Raw genomic sequence first — 20,161 nt, 5'->3', positions numbered from 1 at the left:
CTGAGGCTTAACTATCAGCACAAGGTCAGTAGAAGGCAATGTGCTGTATGTCAGCTATTTAACCACCGCCAGTGGCTCCCCGTGGCTCCACTGAAGTTATCCACTCCTTTTCACATGAGAGGCCCTTGTGTGCTCAAGTAGTTGCATATTTTGGCGTGCTTCCCTGGCACCATTAAAAGGGCTCAGGACCTCATGGGGCCTCCCAGATTTTGGAGAGGCATGGTTGTTGCTGCTTTCCCGTTCCAGTCTGTTCCTGCTTTCCAGTCTCTGCCTAGACTTGGGTATTTCTAACGTTGCAAGGCCTAGCAGTGCAGATCAGTGCTTACTTCTTAAAGGAAAGTTCAAAGTGCCTAAAGGGAGGCAAAGACATTTAATCCAGTGTACAGCGTACAGTGCCATGTGCAGTGAGATCTTCATTTGGCCCAAAGCCTGTGCAATCCTTTGGCCACTTGAGTGATATCAGTTACTTCAGATAAGTTTGAGAGGGCTCAGCACTTGTGTGGAAGCACAAGTGTTGTTCCAGGAGTCTGCAGGGAGGGGAACATGTTTGTCTCACATTTTGATGCTTTCCCTGAAGAAGGACAACTTGTGATCTTGTGCTCAGGTACTTGTGCTGACAAGGACCAGTCTGTTTGATCCTTGTCAGCACATGAAGTCTTCAGTCAAACCAAGGATCCTTTAAATAGTCACTGCCTTTCCTGAGAGGTGACTTCCTTTGTGTTTTATCTCTCTCTAGGTATTTGATTTCCCTCATGAGAAGTGTCCTCCCTGCCTCTCATGTGCAGCCCTACCTGTCCATGGGTAGCACCAGCTTAACTGATGTCCTGAAGACCATTCCTCACCATGGATAGTCCACCTAAACTGACTGGTGAGACGCTGATTGTCCATCACATTCCCCTGGTGCATTGCCAGGTCCCTGATAGGCAGTGCTGCTCCGTGAGCAAAAGGACCAACCCCTTCTGCCAGCCAGAGCTCAGCATTACACGGACATCTGCCCTTCCAGACAGAGACCTTTCACAGACTGACTCCTTGGTGTACAGCAGCTTTCTCCAGACCTCCGAAACCTCAGCAGAGGCTTCAGACAGCAAAGAAGGCAAAGCAAGGGAATTGATTGTCCCTAGTGTCAGTAAGCGACACAACCCTTTCTTGCTGAGTGAGGGTGAAGACCTCAGCATCTTTGGGGATGACTTGGGTCAAAAATCTTTCCACCTTCACAACTCACTCGTGGCTGGCAAACCCCCCTTTCATCTGCATGAGCTGGCCTTGCCCCCTTTCCACCTCCACGACTCCAACCACATTGTGAAATCCTGGAACATGGCCAGCCGATCTGGTGTGGTAGATGGACAAGAGGACAAAATCAGCAGTGATGATGTTCAGAAGAGGAACAATGCGAATAGGTGCCACCAGGCCTCAGAACGCATGGAGCTGGATGAATGCAGTTGCCATCATGGGAGCTCCTCCAGCTTCTCCTTCGATGGTGGTGACCAGGAGTGGAACCAGAACACAGGTGAATCATTGAGGAATCAAGATGCCCTGCACAGCCGAACATGCAGCTGTTCCAGCTCGGAGCTCCAGCACTGTCGCTGCTACAGTTCATCAAGTCAGTCTGAAGTAATTGACCAACAGATGGGCTACATCAGTGACTCCTCCTGCAACAGCTCTGATGGGGTGCTGGTGAACTTCAGTGCTCTCTACAACAAAATGAATAGTCATTCTCGATCTAACCTGAATTCAGCCAACCTGTCCTGTGACTCTTCCTTCTGCAGCCACTCAGACACAGGAGCTTTTTACCTGGATTTGCATTCATCACCCACAGAATCCAAGATGTCTTGTGAGTCGCATCACCCAGAGAGTTCAGGGAAGGTTTGTGGGTGTCAGCACTCCTCCTCACCTGTCCTTGATGCCAACTGCAACTCTTACCACCTCCACTGTGAGCCTTGCACTTCAGAGAGCTCAGACCTCACTGCCTGCTTCCAGAGCCAAGCACGGCTTGTTGTGGCTACTCAGAATTATTATAAGTTAGTCACGTGTGACTTGTCTTCCCAGTCATCCCCCAGCCCGGCAGGATCTTCCATAACTAGCTGCTCGGAAGACCATACCAAAGGTAGCCCAGCCCAGCCCACTGAATACTATCTGTTTAGAAGGCCTGACCTGAGACAAGAAGAAAGCAATGCGGAGTGCAGTGAAGAGGAGGCAAAGGGGGAATCCACCCAGAACATGATTGAGGGTCAGGTCTATGTGAATGTGTCACCACCTAACCTCAACACAAGCCGGCAGCGCTCCAGAAGCTATGATCAGAACCTGGACAGGAGCCCCAGTAGCAGGCTGGGCTCCTTGGAGCGCATGGTGAGCTGTCCAGTCAAGCTGAGCGAAAGTCCAGCAATACCCATCCAGAGTTCTCCCCCAAAGCGAGTGACATCTTTTGCTGAACTGGCTAAAGGCCGTAAAAAGAATGGCACCTCCCCACCACTCCGGTCCAGTGGCGATTCCTCCTTGGAGTTCTCCCCTATCCCTGAGACACAGCGGGATTGCCCAGCCTTCCTTGAAGAAAGAGCTCGCCGCAGCCAGAGTCTTCCACCCATGCCCTTTGTCCACGGCCTGAACCGGAGCTGTGAGGGCTTCTGTTTGAATCATACTTTTGGGGACAGCCAGGCTTTGTGTTCTGCCAAAGACTCGGTCTCCAGCGAGAAGGTCCCCAGTGGGCATGGGGCAGGTGAGCAAGCCTCTCTCTTCCTGCTGACGGAGGCAGATGCCAGCTTCTCAGGTGGCTCTGCCAGTGGCCACGGACAAAGAGATGTTAGAGCCCGAGCAGACGGTAAGGAGCCAAACTAGGCAGAATGGAGAAAAAGAAAGGCTGCTCTTTGGGACATGAGGGGAGCAGCAAAGGAACCTGTATGGCAATAGGAGACCAGTGCCTGTGTAGTTTGTTTCCTGGTCTACCACTCCTTGGGACAAAGGCCTTCTGTGCTTATTTCAGACCCAGATCAGTGCAAGTGACTTGTCCTTGTATTTCTAAAGCCTCTTGAGGTTTTTTGCAAACATCTTGTATTGTGTAAGGGAGGACATGGCATTAGCACTTAGGGTCTGTGCAGCTTGGAGGATTGTCTCCCTTCCAGGGCATTGCACTCCCCCACTCCATGATAATCATCTGCCTTTAGTTCCTAAGACAGAGGTGTGAAGATGCTCGGTAGAGTGATGTTCCCAGTAGCTGAAGGGAAGGGAACCATTGAGGAGTTTTTAACCTTTCTTCTTTGGAGCTGTATGGGGCAGAGGTGGAGACAGGAGAGGCATAGCCAGCAGTTTCCTGTCAATGCAGGGTCAGGAAGGCCACACAGTCTCTGCCAGGACTTACAGCAGAGGTTAGAGAAGCTGTGTATCTGCTGGCCTGTCCTGGTCACATCCTCCACAGTGCATTGGACTTCAGCAAAGGTTCCGAGGGGGGGTAATTGTCACAGTTCCCTCTCCAGGAAAGCCTGTAATACACAAGTTGCTCTCCACCTTGATATTGCTGACACTTGTCCTAGTGAGCAAGCTGTGTGGCAGCCCCATTAGAGGTATGGCCATTTCTCCATCATGGCAGGAGATCTCTGTCTCTGCCCTAGATGGCTCTTGGACCTGCTTCACAGGTAAGAGCCTGTCTAATACCTGTGACCAGACTGCTACAGTGGATAGACCCTAACATGCTAATGACCAGACTGTCTCCATTTAATAAACTGAAGATTTCTGGCATGAGATAGGAAGAACATGTCATTCATTGCCATGGCAGGTGTGGGAGAGATTTTGGCCTTTGGAGCAAGGTTTGTAGGTATTGTCCTGTTTGTTTATTGAGCCTTGAACATGTGCTCCATATGGGATGGCAGGGAAGGCAGGTCTTTGCTGGGAGAAGGCAACATGGGAGCAGCCCTCTTGGTTTGCAGAGTGCTAGGAAGGAACAAGATCTGCTCAGGAAAGAGGGGCATGACAGGAGCTCTCAAGGCAACATAGTCTAGCAGTTTCTGCACCCACCCTGCTGGGGTCCCTTCCTCTGCACTGTGACAGCAAGGCAGACACTAGTGCTCTGCAGAAAGCTCCTGCCTGCAGCTGGCGATAGAGGCAGAGCTGCCTTGCTCCAGCTGAGAGTAGCATGCAAGCCTAGAGGGTCTGAGATGGGACTAGATGGAAAGCAAGCCCTGCCAAAAGCTAGCTACAGAGAGAAAGGACTGGCATGCCCCACAGGCAGCAGGTAACACCAGCCTGTGCTTGAAACATGTCCTTTGTCCCAGGATGTGCTGTGGCCTGGAGGTGTGGGGGGAGGCAAGGGATAAGGTGCCATACTGCTCTGGGATGTGGTGTGGCTGGTGATCAGGGATCCCAGTCAGCTCCGTGTGTGCATCCAGTGTTGTGTGTGTTGCCCACTGAGTGTAGAGTGTTTCACCTTCAGCTGTATCCCTGTATATGCTGTGGCCCCACCAGGAGCTTGGAGGCATGCAAGCATAGGAGATCAGCCCAGCACACTCCCTTAGGACATCCCTGGCCATCATTTCCTGGAGCAGAGCTGTGCTTTCCAGGGTTGGAAGCTCTCCTGTTTCTGCTGTGGTCCTGATTTGGTTGGGAACATCTTGGTTAGGTCTGGTCCAGGCAGGGGGATGAAGGCAGCTGTGTGTTCAGAGGAGGGACAGCTACAGCAGAAAGAACAGGGAGGGAGAAAGGGAAGCAAACAGCCTTCCCAACAGCACTGAGTGCGATGTGGGATGCAGAGCTGTGATGCTATCACACGTAACGTGTAACGTGGGTGAGTTCTCAGCACATGTGGGAGGGGACAGTCCTTTTGGATACCACAGTGTGTTGGTCCATGTCCTTGTGGTGCTGCCTGGGAGGAAGCAGGTCGAGGGCAGGCACTTGGGGCATGTCTTTATGCTGTCCTGGGAGCAACGGTTGGGGAAGGGATGAGAAGCTGGTGACCCTACCAAGACAGCCCAGCTCCCTGTGCAGCACTCTACTCTTCCAGACAGCAGTCAACAGCTGGAAACCCTGCATCTGGGGCCAGAGGTCTTTACCCTGCCAGATCATGGTGTGTGTAACCAGTTCAGACTTGAACCACTTTGTGTGTGTCATTGGCCTCTAGCTCATCCCCTTCCTCCTGCAGCTGAGAGCATGTTCCCTTTTGCCTGCTATCTGCCGGGCTGATGACGATTGTCCCTTTGCCTGTCCTCACGCTTTGTCCCCGTTTCTCTCTTTGAAGGTGGTGGCACAGACAGCAAGCCTGTGGTACGCTACAGCAAGGACCAGCGTCCCACGACTCTGCCCATCCAGCCCTTTGTTTTCCAGCACCATTTCAGCAAGCCACCCAAGGCCCGTGCCCTGCACAGCCATTTTGCCTCCAGCCTTTCCCAACTCTACAGCTTGTCCAGCAACCGGCCTGCCAGCCAGCAGATCTCCTCCAACTCCCAATCTTCTGCCTCGGCCACCTTGGCAGAGCAGGCGGCAGTGGCGGGGGGTCAAGCCCACAGCACGCTCCTGACCCAGCGCTCAGTGGACGGAGCTGCCTCCCGCAATGATGGCTGCATTAAGAAGCCTGCCCCTGAGACAACCCGGCCATCCCCCCTGGGGAGCTACTCTCCAGTGCGATGCAACGTGCCTTTCTTTCAAAGCATGGACTCCTCTTCCTCACCTACTGCGGAGAGACCTGGAGAGAGCCAGCCCCCCAGGAGCAGGTCCTGCCCCATCTCTGCCAACCTGCTTCCCACGAGGTCTTCCCCTGCTGTCAGTGCCATGCAGCCCTCCCAAGCCACCAAACCTGATGCCCTGAGGCAAAAGGAGAACCCCAAGCCCGTTCCCAAGAAGGAGGCACCACTGGAGCCAAGCCCACAGCTCTCCGAGTACCGACTCCACAGTGGGTCCCTCCCGCCCCTCTCGGTGGGTGGTGTGCCTGTGAGCAGAGTAGGAGGTCACACAGATCCCCACTGGAGAAGTGGCAGTGAGACCAGCAGCTCTGGTCCCCTGAGCAGCATGGGGATACGGTCCCTCAATGGTAGGTACCCGTCCACCAGGACATGCTAGTCTGGAACATCTCCAGCTCCCTATGGCTGTGGCTGCTCCCCATAGTACCACCCTCTGCTATAGCCCCAGCCCAGGGTAAAATTGCATGTGGGTGTTGTAGTGCCCAACAGCCCCTACGATGGTTCTTTACCTGCAAATTCCTGCGCTAAGAGCATGTCCCTCCAGTCCTGACTCCTGCACTGTGTCTCCAGAGGGGGCAGAGTGAGGCTGCTGATCTTACAGCACCCCATGCCAGGTGCTTGCACCCTAAACCTGCTCTGTCTATGCCCTCAGCTACAAGGCCACCCAGGCTCCTGCCCTGCTCTGCCAGGCTGTGTAGCCTCCACCTCCCTCCATATATGTTTGCTAACGCCCTGAAATGCTGCTGGACTTTTAACTAATGTGCTGTCTCTCTTTCTCTGTCCTTCCTCTTTCTCATCTTCTCCCTCATTGTTTTCCCTCCACGTCCTCCCATCTGCTCACATCCTCCCGTCTGGTGCTCACTGCCTGCAACATCCTAGCAAACCACCTCTCTCCCCAAGCGCTGAAGTGGCGGGAGTACAGGCGGAGGAACCCCCTGGGTCTGGACCGCATTTCGGGGCTGCCTGGCTTAGCAGGCAGCCTAGACAGGAAGCAGCAAGAGCCTCGGCTGAACCGAGGGAACCACATCTTTGAGCTCCCTGGCACTCTCAACACCAGCCATTTCAACTGCAAGCTGAACGGTGCGCACCACCTTTCTGCTGGGGGGTCTTGGGAGGTGACCCTGGGGCTCAGGTTCAGCATCACTTTGGGGCTCAGCTTCACCCTGGCTTCATCACTGCTCTCCCTGGTTTGAGCAGGAGGGATGATGCATCTGCTCACAGTGGGGTCGAGGTGTAGAAGAGGAAGGTGAAATTTGCCTCACTGACGGGTACAATCTGTGTGCAGCCTCCCTTCTCCGTGAAATGAGAGCCATCAGATCTGGCTCTGGGCTGGACTGAAGGGGAAAGTCAATGGCCCAAGAGCCTGCTCAGACCTCAGCAAATGCTCCTGGGCTGTGTCCATGTTCTAGTTCGTGTCTCACACAGGATTTCTGGCCCTTGGAGTTCTCATGTCTGTGTCCCACAGTGTCTGCCCATCTGCCTCAACCCTGGCAGTGTGCTAGGTGCTGAGCTGTAGTTTGCATGAGGCAACTGGCCACACTGTAGGGCTCCACAGAACTCTGTCTTCTCCATGCTTTGCTCTTAAGGTCTTCCTTGTCCTTCAAAACCTGTGCAGGAAGGGCTGAGATGGGCAGACTGTTTTTGGCTGCAGAGGACCTTTGACAGTCCTCTGGGAAGAGCAGTGTGGTCTGTCTATGAGAGGGAGTGTTCTTCAGGCCAGCCTCAAATCGTGGAGGGAATTCCCCAAAGTTCTACACCTCACTTGGCCAACCCAAACAATTTCTCCATCCCTCCTTCATGGAAGGATGCCTAGCACAGAGCTGGGTAATCAAGCAGATGGAAATTGAGCACATGAAAGAACTCTTGCAGAAGTCACCCCTTGAAAACAGAGGCAATCCCAGGGGACAGGCAGAAGACATGTAGTTTTTTGCCTGTGCATGTCTGTGTATGACAAGTAGGGATTCTCTGTGTGCTCTACTTTTGACCCCACTTGCTGGGGCTATCTGCACAGCACTCCTGAGAGTCCGGTGCAGCAAAGTTTCCCTGAGCACCAGGCCATGAGCGTGAACATCTTCCGGTGCCCATGGGCCCCGAGTCAAGCGGGAGCTCGATGTTGGGTGGGCTGTGGGGTTGACCTGTATAGGCTCACATTGCAAACAATTTCTGGGAGAGTAACAAGCCTGTAGCCTTGCTGTCCCAGCCTTGAACAGGCTGGGGTGAAGACACCTGCTGGTGCAGGTAGCTTCTGGGAAAAGGAAACAATGGGATTTTGGTATAAGGGCTTGGGGCTGATCGTTCTCCCCCCATCTTGGCCTTGCAGGACACTCTATGAGGCAACTCCAACTTACCTACACTGACTTCTTCCCTGACTACTTCTCACTAGCAGAGAAACCCCCTGCTGAGTTCTGCCTCTCCCCAGATGGCAGCACAGAGTCCATCTCCATTGACTTGCTGCAGAAGAAAGGTGAGTCTGTGCATCTCTCATGGATGAGAATGTGGTGTGGCACAGCACAAGGTGAGCAGTTCTTCTCTCTGTCTTATCTCATCTCTGTAGACAGAATGGTTTCTTCCCCTATGTTTCTATACTGTAGCATCATAACTATATGTCCCCCTGGACTGATGGCTGTTTCCATGGCAAATTCTTGTGCTCTCTGCAGCATGCAGTGTGTCACTGAGCAGCTTGTCCCAGGAAGTGTGATTAGAAAGGATCTTAAGTCCACAAGAAAGGGCAGAGAGAGCAGGCAGCCACAGGAGTACGACCCTAAGGCAGAGCAAGCTGCTGTCCTTGTCTCAGTATACAAGGGCAGACCTGTGTATCTGTATGATGTTGCAGATGTGCCAGCCTGAGATTTTCTAATTTAGGTAAAAGGTAGTCTGTTGGGTCCTACATGGTAAATTATTTATATAAAAGGCTGGGAGAAAGGATTCCAAATCAGGACAAGATCTGGCTATGATGAGACATATGCTAGAGGCAGGGTTAGGGACTGGGTGACAGCTGACTCGGTATCATTTCAGAGGCAAGGGAGGTGCAGAAAAGTTCTCATGCCTTTGCCAACTACGTGTTGGTCATCACCAGACGGCAGCTTTCCCCTCTATTCCACTTCTGTTCTGATGCAGATGCCAGGTTGCCCACCACTGGCTTGTTCCTGAAAGTCATTACATATCTTGCCAAATGCATAGCTTCTGCCCTGCAACCCTGTAGGATCAAAGCAGCAAAAGACACATTGCCTCAGATCCCGCCTCTACTCCCTCAAGGGATGACATGTGGAGGTGATGGTCCATGTCCCTTGGGGAATACTGACAAGGCATCTTATGCTTCAGCCACTTCTAAAGGTTGTCCTACTGTCAGGCTGATAGGTAAGTGTTGGAACCAGCAGGGAGAGATTTGGTGAGGAGTTAAGAGAGGCTGTGCATGTTTTTGGCAGAGAGGGTTCTTGCAGTGACATGGGCTTTAAATGCCTCTGCCTGATTTTTTCATGAAGTGTTTGGTCAAGGTCTGTCCTAGCAGCACCTCAGGCAGCTGTATGACTTGTGCTTTTGCTCTAGGTCTGGTGAAGGCAATCAACACTGCTGTTGACCTGATTGTGGCTCACTTTGGAACCAGCAGGGATCCAGGGGTGAAGGTATGTCTTGCTTTCAACATCATGAGTGACATGAAGAGGGTGGAGAAAGATAGTTTCTTAATTCTCTTCCAATCAAAAACTACAGGGTATCCAATGAAGGCAGTAGTACTGTCGTGGTAGGGATCGACACCGACCAAAAAATATGTAAGAAGGCAGCCTTTATTAAGTTACAAAAAGCCAAGATGGCTGAGATGGCGCAGCAGAAAAAACATACCCTTTTATAACCTTTCTTATCTGTTCAGCGGTTCATGCACTAAGACTGCTAAAATGATTCGCTCAGTACCTCTGTCCATTCACCTCTATTCACATACTGACTGGCTGGAGCTCCTACTGTATTTCCCACTTGATTCTCTTGCCAAATTTCTGCTCTGTGGTATTCACTTGTTTAATCTCTTCTTGCTCAGTCTCTTATCACCTCCTCAAACCTGTTTACAACATTCTTCATCCACTTCTTTCATCTTCTCACAGGTATACTGGGATGCTGGCAAGGCCAATTTCATCCTCCTCAGTCATGCTATCCCCGACATAGTACCAAGCACAAACCAAAAAAGGCGATGGTACCCCATGCCATAGTAAATCTGTGACAATCTGGATGATTCTGGGCATGCTGAAAGCATACATGGATTTAAGGGAAGATCAGAAAAACATAGGGAAGAGAAATTCATTGAGGTCTACTAAACACAGAAGAGTAATGTCCAGCTTAGGTAGTCTCTTGAGTTCAAAGTGGTTGTCGGCTGCAAGAGTATTAAGGGCTAGTATTATATATGTTTGCTCTGGTTTGACATTTTCTTATATAGAATCATAGAATCATAGAACACTTTCAGTTGGAAGAGACCTTCAGGATCATATTTATGCATGACTCTTTGTAAGAAGGAATACCAGGGCAGCTGGGCTTCTGGTCTAATACAGTACACCAGCTCTTTTTCCTCATACAGTGGAGAGTTGTGTCTCCCTCCTCCACATGTTTCATGATTCTGTTCTGGCATTGGTGCCCAGATACAGTGCAGTGTCCCCAGTCCCTCAATGTGTCACAGGGCTCCGTAATGGTAAAAAAAGTGCACCAGTCGTTGCCTATCTGGGTCAAGTGGGCATCCCCTATAGCTGTTACCATGAACCCACTAGATTCAGACAGCATCTACGTTGCCCATGGGGCTGGCTGTCTTTGGCCTGTGCTCCCCTCACCTCCCATTCCTAGAATAACACAGAAGTAGAGCAAGTTTGCTTGTATTTGTCCAGGCAATGTTTGCAGTCCTGTGACACCCAGCATGTCTGTGGTGCCTTCTCTCAATGCTGAATGCTCTGCTTCAGTCAGGGGACTGTGGGGCAGCAATGTGACACTATTTGGATGTGACAACTGCCCTGGAGAGCCATCCCCAAGGAGAAACCTGACTGGGACAGATTCCAAGCCCATTCAATCCTATCTTAGAGTCCATAGTAATTTGCTCCTAATTACAACTGTTGCTGATGCAGAGATTGCTGTGCAATTGGACCTGTTGGGATTCCCACAGCCTTTAAGTCTTCACTGTGAATTTTGTATTCTCTCAGTGTTGGTTTAGGGACTAATTGCAACATTCCCCCAGTACTTCATTTACCAGACAGTAGTGTGGTTTTTACCTGGGGTTTCGTTATGCATCAGTGTGCCAAGGGCTGAGCATTCACCTGTCAAAAGGCAGCACCCATCCCTGATGCTCCCACGCTCAATGGATCTGACAGGATTATTCCTGACCCAGAAGTTCAGTCTCAGTTCAGGGCCTTTGTGGACCAGTGCCAACTGGCCAGTATAATTCCAGCTCAGCTGGTAAAATCTGTGCCCTGAACACAACTTCCTGGGACTACCAACATGACATGCAAGGCCTGGGGCTGACCCCTTTGGGTAGACCCCTTGGCAGCTCAAAGACTGTATGCAGCTGAATATGTCCCCGCTCTGCTGATGCTGGGCTCTTACGTGCTTCCTCACCTCAACTTGAGCTCTGTCCACCCATTTTCCCCTCACCCTGTTTATTTATAGTAATCCCTAGGAATTATAGCTTGGCATGTCACTGAGTTAAGTGTTCCTTAACCTCTCAGTGCTGTTAGTTCCTGTGATATGGCTTGCTGCTTCCTGCTTCAAAAATAGCAACAAGAAAATCAACAGCAGCAGAAAAATCCCTTATTCTTTTCTTCTTCTAGCAGGCCAGCCTTGTTATATCTGTAGGCAGAACCAGACGTCCCTTCTAATTGGGATATCCTCTTCCCAAGATGGAATATTCTCTTCCCAAGCTGTTGTCTCATCCCAGCCTGGGGAAGACCTTGCAGGGAGCAATCCAGTACTGGTGTATGAGGCAGCAGAGGTGAAGGGGAATAGCCTGCTTGTTCAAGGAGTTGCTGATCATCATAGAAGCCAGGATGTTGCCTGCTGGCTGTCTGTAGTAGGCAAGTGGGGCTGGACTGTTTGCATGCATCTGTACCTTATAGAGCAGTTACCAACACTCTCCCTGTTGCCTGTTGTCCCCTAGGCCAAACTTGGGAACAGCTCTGTGAGCCCCAATGTGGGACATCTCATCCTGAAATACCTGTGCCCTGCTGTCCGGGACATTCTGAGTGATGGGCTCAAGGCTTACGTCCTGGATATGATCATTGGCCAAAGGAGGAACATCCCCTGGAGCGTGGTGGAGGCATCCACTCAGCTAGGTATGGAGGGTGTGCAGCAATGCCCATCCGTCTATGGTACTCCCCTGTTTTGCCTGGGAGGTGCTGTGGAAGATTGACTATAAGGATAGGAATGCAGAATAGTACCTGTCTCCCTACACACAACAGGGTGCACTTTGACATTTTCATGCAAGATGAGAGATCCACTGCTTTATTCTGCCCAAATATTTACTATTCCCCCGAAATTTCTGAATTCTCCTATAACAGGCCCTAGCAATTTAAAAAAAAAAAAAAAAAAAAAAAAAAAAAAAGAATGCCCTCCCCCCTCCCCAAGTTTCCAGGGTGTTTCTAGACCTTCATCTTTAGCCCTGCTCAGCTACTGTGTAAGGCAGAGTTGTACTCTAGCCTGGTCTGTAAGAAAACTCGTGCTCACAGCTCACTTGGCTCAAGCATGCTGACGGCACCTGCACCCTCTGCTGGTACCAGTCTGAACCCTGGGTCGCAGAAGTGGCTTCCATTCAGGGTAACTCCTTTCTGAGGCTACAGGTGGCAGGGCCACACCGATTCCTGCATCATGAAGAGCTTACATCCAGGGCTGGGAAGCCTCCTAGCCTGTTTGTGGCAAATCTCCAGCTCTGGGGTTATCTCTGTGATTGCAAATCACACCCCAAAATACAACTACCCACCACAGCAGTAAGCAGAAGTTTACCTGCTAATTTTGAGCCAAGGGCTGTGATTGTCCCTGAAGTGTGGTAGGTAGGTTCTTGCAGTATTGAAACTTTCGCAAAATTTTGGAGTGGCAGTCTGTGACAGAGCTCATCTTTGTGTTTGGTGGAGAGTCAATGCACATACAGGCATGGGCACCCAGCCAACGTCTGTCTTTGCCTTGAGGCTTCTTCCCATGGTGCTGTGTTGGCTTTGCTGACCACAACTAATCTCAACATTTTGCTTCTCTCCATAGGACCCTCTACCAAGTTGCTGCACAGCCTCTATAGCAAGATCAGCCAGTACACAGAGCTCACCAACCACACCATGAGGTTCAACGCATTCATCTTTGGCCTTCTCAAGTAAGCAGGCTCTTTGGGCTGGCTCCATGTCACTGCCTAGGGCTGGCAGCAGGGGCTGGTCCTTGGCTGCAGGCAGGCACAGTTGCCAATGAAAACATTTCAGAAACCTGGGGAGCCACCGCCCAGCTGTAGGTGAGGGAAGGAAGAAGCTGTGAGCCTCAGGGAACTCCAGAAAGATCAAAACCTACCCTATCAGGCCAGGACTGAGAAGGGGTGGCTGCAGTCCACTGAAGAACATTGTCAGCTTGTTTTAGCCCCAAAGCATTAGGTAGGAAGAGTCTGTCTGTCAGGATTCATACAAGGTTAGACATAACATATTCACAAATTACTCCTGGAAATCCCGGCTTATATCACTGCTTCCTGGAGCTGCAGTGAATCCCAGGGCATGAGGCTCTGAAGAAGAAATTCCCCTAGTCCAGGACTCAAAGCTAGCCCTTCCAGGTTGCTAAGGAGTGTGCACACAACTTCTGTTATACAGAAGAAGGCAATGATGTCTTTTTGCCGGTGAAGGGATGAGTGCTGCTAGGATAGGATTTCCCTGCTCCTCTCCAGTGGTCAGCAAGAGCTCTGGCACTAACAGCAGAGTCCCCAAGATCATCTCCAAATGCTGGAGGACCCTTACAAGCAGGAGCAAGCTCTGACCTGCTCTCCTCACCCAGGGTGACCCAGCTCTGCCCTGGTGTCACAAGATAGCAGCATATTTTGGGCCAAGCCTCCAGCAATGGTCCTACGTTTGTAGATGATTTTCCTGTTCCACATGAGCTCTTCTCAGCAAAGCTAAGGTGTGCCAAGGGCATACGAGTCAAATGGTGAGGAAACTTGCTGGAAACATGGTTGTTAGGGGTTATGGTTGCACAGTGCCTCATATAAAGCAAACTGGATGGCTCCATGACAGGCTGGGTGGCTCTGGTCACTGCATGCTGATGAGAGTGAGCCACTATCCTTTCACTAGGTCTTGAGGTTCACAGGTTCACGCTGTGTAAATGCCCTTTTCCAGCCACACTTCTTTTTGTAGAACAGTGAGGATGAAGGGGGTGAATAGTTTTTCACTCTTTCTTTCTTTTCCTACTTGTTTTCCCATTCTGCAGTATCCGGTCCTTGGAGTTCTGGTTCAACCACCTCTACAACCATGAAGGTAAGAGCTGAGAGCTGTGGGCTGCAGTGGGGTCCAAATTCTGCACAACATATAGTACGTCAGGAACACACATTTCTTTTGTTGGTCTCCCAGCCTAGGCTGCTCCCCTCTGCTCTGAGCTGGAGGACTAGACTATATGCAGTCCCAGTGTACCAGGGAAGTCCCAGGTGGAAGTCGGAGCTCCATGCAGCTCCCTCCACCTGAGCCTGGCCATTCACATCATTCCCAGCTTCAGCTAGTACCCAAGGCTATCACCTCCAATGCAGATCTCTCAGTCTACCCACAGGAATAGGGTAGACTCTCCCCAAACTTTTGTGTTACCTGCCCAAAGCTTGAGAGCTTTGTGCGGCTGGAGATGTGCACATTTAGCTGAAAGCCTTCAGGCATGGGAAATGTAAAGAAATGGAAAGGAAAACATCCTGACAAAAAAAAAACAGCTCTTATCGGATCTATCTGTTTTTTCAGCCAGGAATGTTTCTAGAGCATGCAGCATGACCAAGCTGCCTGATGCCTAAAGCAGCTAAGTACACAGTGAGACAGACACCTGCTGGATCCCCTGAGAGTGCTGCTGGCTCAGCCTGGGCTCAGACTAGGGCTCCATGCACTGCAAGAAGTCCAGCCCAGTATCTTCTGTCAGGTTTGAGGGCTGACAGCAGACACTTTCCAGCTCTGCATGTGCAGTCAGCACTTCTCTCCAGAGCAGACAGGAGAGCAGTAGACTTGCCTTTGTACTGACCAGTGTGGCAAGGTGACCATCTGTTTCAAACTATCACTAAGAGTTGGAAGTGTGGGCAAAAGCTGGGGCTGTCAGGATGCTGAAGGCTAGTCAAAAGCCTCGGAGATAAGGTGCAAGTCCTATCTGTGGCGTAAATTTTGTTATCTCACTGGGGCCAAAGGGCTACAAATCCTGTTCCTTACTCTCTCCCTGGGAGTGAGACCTGACCATGAAGCTGGGGTAAGAGGGAGTGCAGATGTGGTCAAGTAAAGTGAAGGATTAATGGTGCAGGTAGAAACGCTAGTGCATTTTCTGTTAGGATCCACAATTCAGCCCAGCCAGGCCCCTGGAAAGACTGTATTCAGCTGCCACTGAGTACCTCTCTCTGCAAGGAACTGTTATTGGCCAGATCTGCAGCTCCTTGTCAGTTCCAGGTAGTGGGGAAGAGAATTTTAGTGTGTATCAACCCTTTTATGCTCTTTATTTGCACCCTACTCCCATGGCATTTTGTGGCAGAGGTCATCCTGGTGGATAGTCTGACAGGCAGGTCCTGGCTGCAGGTGTGACTGGAAGCAGGACCTGGGCAAGTTTGCCCAGAGCTTACAGAGCATCTGGTGCTTCCTCACCCAGTGCTGAGCCTCACACTGACACCTCACACCGGCTGTGACCAAAACTAGTGTCCAACTCCTTTCCCCACAGCTTCAGTAGCTTCTTGGTGGCTTGGCAAAGATGGCAAGGGCCTCTCCTCTAATTAATGTCTCTTGACCTACAGATATCATCCTGGCACACTACCAGCCAGTGGGCTTCTTGTGCCTGTCTCACAGTGTGTGCCAGCCTCTTTTCGAGGAGCTCCTGCTCCTGCTGCAGCCTCTCTCGCTCCTGCCCTTCAACCTAGACCTCCTTTTCGAGCACCACCTGATGCAGATGGGCAAAGAGCAGCAGCAGCAAAAGGAGCTGCTGCGTGTGAAGCAGGACCTGCTGCTTTCCGCACACTCCACCCTGCAGCTGATGCGGACACGGGGCAGCAGTGAGGATCCCGACGGCTGCAGCACCGCCCCTGAAGCATGCAAAGTGGGTGCCAGAGATGATGACATCTCACCAGGCCACAGCCCCCAGCAAGCTGCAAGTGAGAGGGTCAAGGGGGTGGGGGCCTCCTGCGGAGATGGCGACAGGGAGGAAGAGCGGAGGAAGATACGAGAGAGCACATGGGAGGGGAAGAAGGACAAGCAGGCGGGATGGTGGTACCAGCTCATGCAGAGCTCTCAGATTTACATTGAGGGCTCTGCTGAAGGCTCAAAGTTCATCCGCTATGAGAAAAAGAAGGCTTTGAATGCTGTGTCCAGGTCGGTGGAGACACGCAAGCCACCACCCCCCCGCGAAGGGGTGGTGGAGGGTGCAGAGGCTTGCCCCATTGCTGAGGGCACCTTGGAGGAGAGGCCCAAGGATGCCAGCAAGCCAAGTCCTGTAGCTGTGGAAGAGCCCTTGGAAAAGCCCCAGCAGGTACTGGTCAGCGAAGAGGTGAAGGAACGGAGCTGGCCCTTCTGGATGGGCAGCCCCCCAGACTCGGTGCTTACAGAGCTGAAGCGCAGCAAGGAGAAGGAGATGGGGACTCAGCAAAAAGTGGGAGCAGCAGCAGCAGCCCCCCAAGAGGATAGCAGCACCAGTGCATCAGAGGGCAGCCAGCCCATCAAGTGGGGATACTTATTTGGGTCCAGGAAGGTGCAAAAAGAGCCCAGGCAGCCTAACAGGTAGGGACAGGGATGGTTTGGGCTGAAGAGGGGTGGTTAACTCGGGGCTGCAGCAGTGCAGGTGGAAGTCAGGCCAATGGCTGACCGCTGGGCTACTACCAGAGGCAGTGTGTGAACAGGGAGGTCTGTCCCCCCTGCGCAGCCCTGCCAGCCTGCCTGCCTGCCTTAACTCTTGCCACACCACCATTCCCCTCTTTGGCTTGTACCCTTGCTCAGTCCACCTCACTGGCTTTCCTCTCCTGCCTGAGCTGTACCACTGTCTTGGCTCCTAAGCCTCCTCGCTGGGGGAAGCGCTCCTGCTGCCACCCCAGTCACCAACTCATCCCTCATAGAAGTGCATAGTAAGTGAGAACAGAACATACAGCCATTGCTGTTGCACATGAGTGAGGAGGAAGCATAAAGTTAGTTGCCCAATGTAGCTGAGACTTCTCCATATTGCCTCTCCATCTGCACCTTTCTTGATTCTATGGCCACTGGAAATACCCTTCCCAGTCTAGGCTGTGTTGTGTCTGGAGGATGCTGAGCCCTCCACACCAGGAGACAGCCTGGGGACCACAGTGCCCGTTGTGCGTGGAAACAGATGTCTAAGGCATGACCTTGCCGTGCGAGCAGCTGCTCCTTGCCCACAGGTATGCTTCCCTGCCACTACCTGCTTCTGCTTCCTTCTTGCAGGTTGCCCTCCGGCTGGCTGAGCTTGGACAAGTCTGTGTTCCAGCTGGTGGCCCAGACGGTCGGGGCAAGCATGTGGCGAGAAGCAGCCCCGGAGCCAGACCCCCCCCAGCCAGAGCCACCTGAAGTGACCCCCGCAGTGCAGCCAGCCCGGGGGCTGTCTCCCCACCCTCCCTGGTGAGTGGCACCATGTGTCCATCCTGCAGGTGCTGGGATGTGGTGGGTTGGGGTTGGCATGGCTCTGCCTGTTGCACTTTGCCTGGCCCCCTTTGGACTTGTGGACCAGGGGATGGTTTGAAGCATTGATGCAACTTGTGCATCCATCCACCTCAACTCTGCCATCTGCAGGTGAGGGGGAGCTGGGGGCAGCTGGGATCCTGGCTGGGGAGGGAGGCAGGGGGTGTTTTCCTCACTCCTTTGTGCTTGTGGGGATTCCAGGGCTTCAGCAGGGTGAGTGTCCTGTGGTGAGCTAACCCTTCCTCCCCTTGCTCTGTCTGCAGTGAGGTGAAAGCTCTTTGCCATCACATTGCCACCGAGGCAGGACAGCTGAGTTTCAACAAGGGGGATATCCTGCAGGTCATCACCAAGGTGGATGGTGACTGGCTGCAGTGCAGCCTTGGCTCCGATAAGGGACTGGTGCCCATCATGTACGTCACCCACCCGGAGGATGAGGACTATTGACATGGCTGGGAGGCCAAGCACAGTACCGTGGGCTGCTGAGGCTGCTCTGGGGAAGCCCACCCTGCCAGAAGAACAGACACAGCTTCTTGCTAGTTTCTTACCTTTCTTGCCATTACAGAATACAGTAACCGTAGGTGGTTCCTTCTTGCTCCTCCTTGTGCAGCTGCCAAAGGCCAGCTCGGCCCCCGGCGTTTTCTGCGAGCTGCACCTCGTATTGCCAGGCATCGCCGTGCATGCAGCCACACTGGGGACCGCCTGAGCCCCCTCCACCCCACACCATCTCCAGCACCCTTAGACCATGGACTCGTACACAGCAGGAACCGAAGCAGACCCTGGCAGGGCAGCACTGCCCCACTGCCCAGCTCAGTTTCATGCTGGAGGGTGCAGGTTGCTGGCCATCCCCTCCCTGGGGGTGGCAGTGCAGTCTGCAGCCTTCAGCATCCCTGGCATCATCAGCCGCAGGGGTTGGGAGCACCACACATTAGCAAAGTCTCTGCAAGGCTGGGCTGATGGGTTGCATTGTGGCTTGATGGGGGGCTGCAAGGTAGGCTCCCCCACGCTGGAGCGGTTCAGTCCTCACACACTGTAGTGGTGCCTAGTGGGTTGCACTGGGCTGAATGGCCTGGCCCTGACACACTGCAGCGCCACGGCCAGGGGAGGGGGACGGGGTACGTGTGTGCATGCGAAGCAAAGGGGTGTGTGGGGTCATGAGGAAGGTGTGTGGATGTTCAGTGTTACGTAGGTCGGGGACGGGTAGTGTCACCCTGTGCGGAGATGGGTGCTTTTGGGGGTGGCCCCATGCCCTCCATTTTGAGCAGGGAGCCAGTACCTGGGAAGCCCTGGGATGCTCAGTGGAGGGGGGGTTGAGGGGAGGGGGTGAGGGCGGGGTCCCTGACTGGGCTAGGACAACTCTTTGGAGTTGGGGGCAGTGCTCCCAGCAGGTAGATGGGGGAGGGGGGGTGCTCCCAGAGGGAGCCAGGGAGCTGGGGAGGGAGGGGTGGTGCTCCCCTTGGCATAGGTTTCTTTTTTTGCTGAGCAGTGCCATGGGGTGGGGATATAAGTGTTGTGCACAAGCACAAGGGGATGCTGGGGGTCCTCCGTAAAAGCAATGCCAGTCAACCCCCTCCTTGCCATGTTCATGCCGCCTGCTGAAGTGGGGATCTTTACCTGCCCTTCGGGTGGGGAGCAGCGTTAACGAAAGGCCATGCCAGTATTTGGTGGCTTGGCCGGGCTGACGCTGCTCACAGCATCGTGCCTGGGCTGGCTTCCACATGGCAAGGGGCCCTGGTCTTGCAAGGTTACCTCCTGCTTGTACATCGCTTAGCAGACATTGCACCGTATTTAATTTGTATTTCCCTGTTAGAACAAGGTGTCTCGCCTTTATTTATTTCTTTATTTATGATGCATATTAATAAAAAAGGTGCTGATTGAGCTCCCTGCTACGTAGCCTTGTGATTTCAACCTGTCCCTGGGAAAAGCCTGAGAGTTACCTGTGCTGGGACACTGCACTGCAGGCTTTGTCCTGCCTCCACCACAACCAACACCAGACCTTCAGAAGGAGACAGGTTGCCCCCAGCAATCAGACCTGTCAGTTCAGGCTGGCAGCGGGGCAACATCACATCATCAGATGATGGTATGTCTTGGGGAGGCAGTGTTGTTCAAGGTTCCTTGTCTTTATTCTTGTGGATGCTGGCAGGAGACCAGACAGGTTTCAGATAGGAGTTCACACCATTTCAGTCTGACATCTGCTTCCCCAGGGTGCTCCAGGTGTTGTCGGTAAGGTGTTCATAGGTGCAGCCAAACTGGACCTTGTAACCCGTGGACAGTGAGAGGAAACCCTGAGCAGCGCGAGAAGGAGGCAGTCAAGGATGGGTTGTGGGGCTGGGATCCAGAGCCTGTGACAATTTGGCCATGAGGCTCAGTGACTGCAGATCACTCACAAGGAAGGGCTCCAGGGCTTTTAAATTTAAGACTTGCACAAGCAATGGACCTCCAAGTCCAGCAGGAATGAGCCCCAAGAGCCCATCCCTTCCCTTTACACCTCAGTAGCTCCCAGGAGAAGACAACAGCTCTGCTTGAGGCTAAAGCCTTTGTTGCAAGAACACCATGCTGGAGTTTGTTGTAACCATGTGGACAAACGGCCTGCAGTAGCGGAGTGAGTCAAAACAGTTGAAAAAATCCAGAAATGATGCATCATAAGCCACTGTCATGGCTTGAAGAAGTACAGAGCAGCCA

At 52.5% G+C, this 20,161-nt stretch overlaps 1 protein-coding gene across 1 annotated transcript; it reads left to right on the top strand.

The window, feature by feature from the left end:
- The first annotated feature begins 843 nt into the window (after window positions 1–843).
- On the top strand, window positions 844–17,926 carry RUSC2 (RUN and SH3 domain containing 2). The gene is made up of 11 exons (XM_009954940.2): window positions 844–2,815; window positions 5,222–6,010; window positions 6,540–6,740; window positions 7,981–8,124; window positions 9,207–9,283; window positions 11,779–11,953; window positions 12,873–12,978; window positions 14,067–14,113; window positions 15,601–16,576; window positions 17,249–17,422; window positions 17,746–17,926. Exons 1-11 carry the CDS (start codon window positions 844–846, stop codon window positions 17,924–17,926), a joined length of 4,842 nt encoding a protein of 1,613 aa, XP_009953242.2.
- The last annotated feature ends 2,235 nt before the right edge of the window (window positions 17,927–20,161 follow it).

Source organism: Leptosomus discolor, chromosome Z, assembly GCF_034619465.1.
Source record: "Leptosomus discolor isolate bLepDis1 chromosome Z, bLepDis1.hap2, whole genome shotgun sequence".
Lineage (NCBI taxonomy): Eukaryota > Metazoa > Chordata > Aves > Leptosomiformes > Leptosomidae > Leptosomus > Leptosomus discolor.
This window is presented reverse-complemented; position numbering and strand designations above follow the sequence as displayed.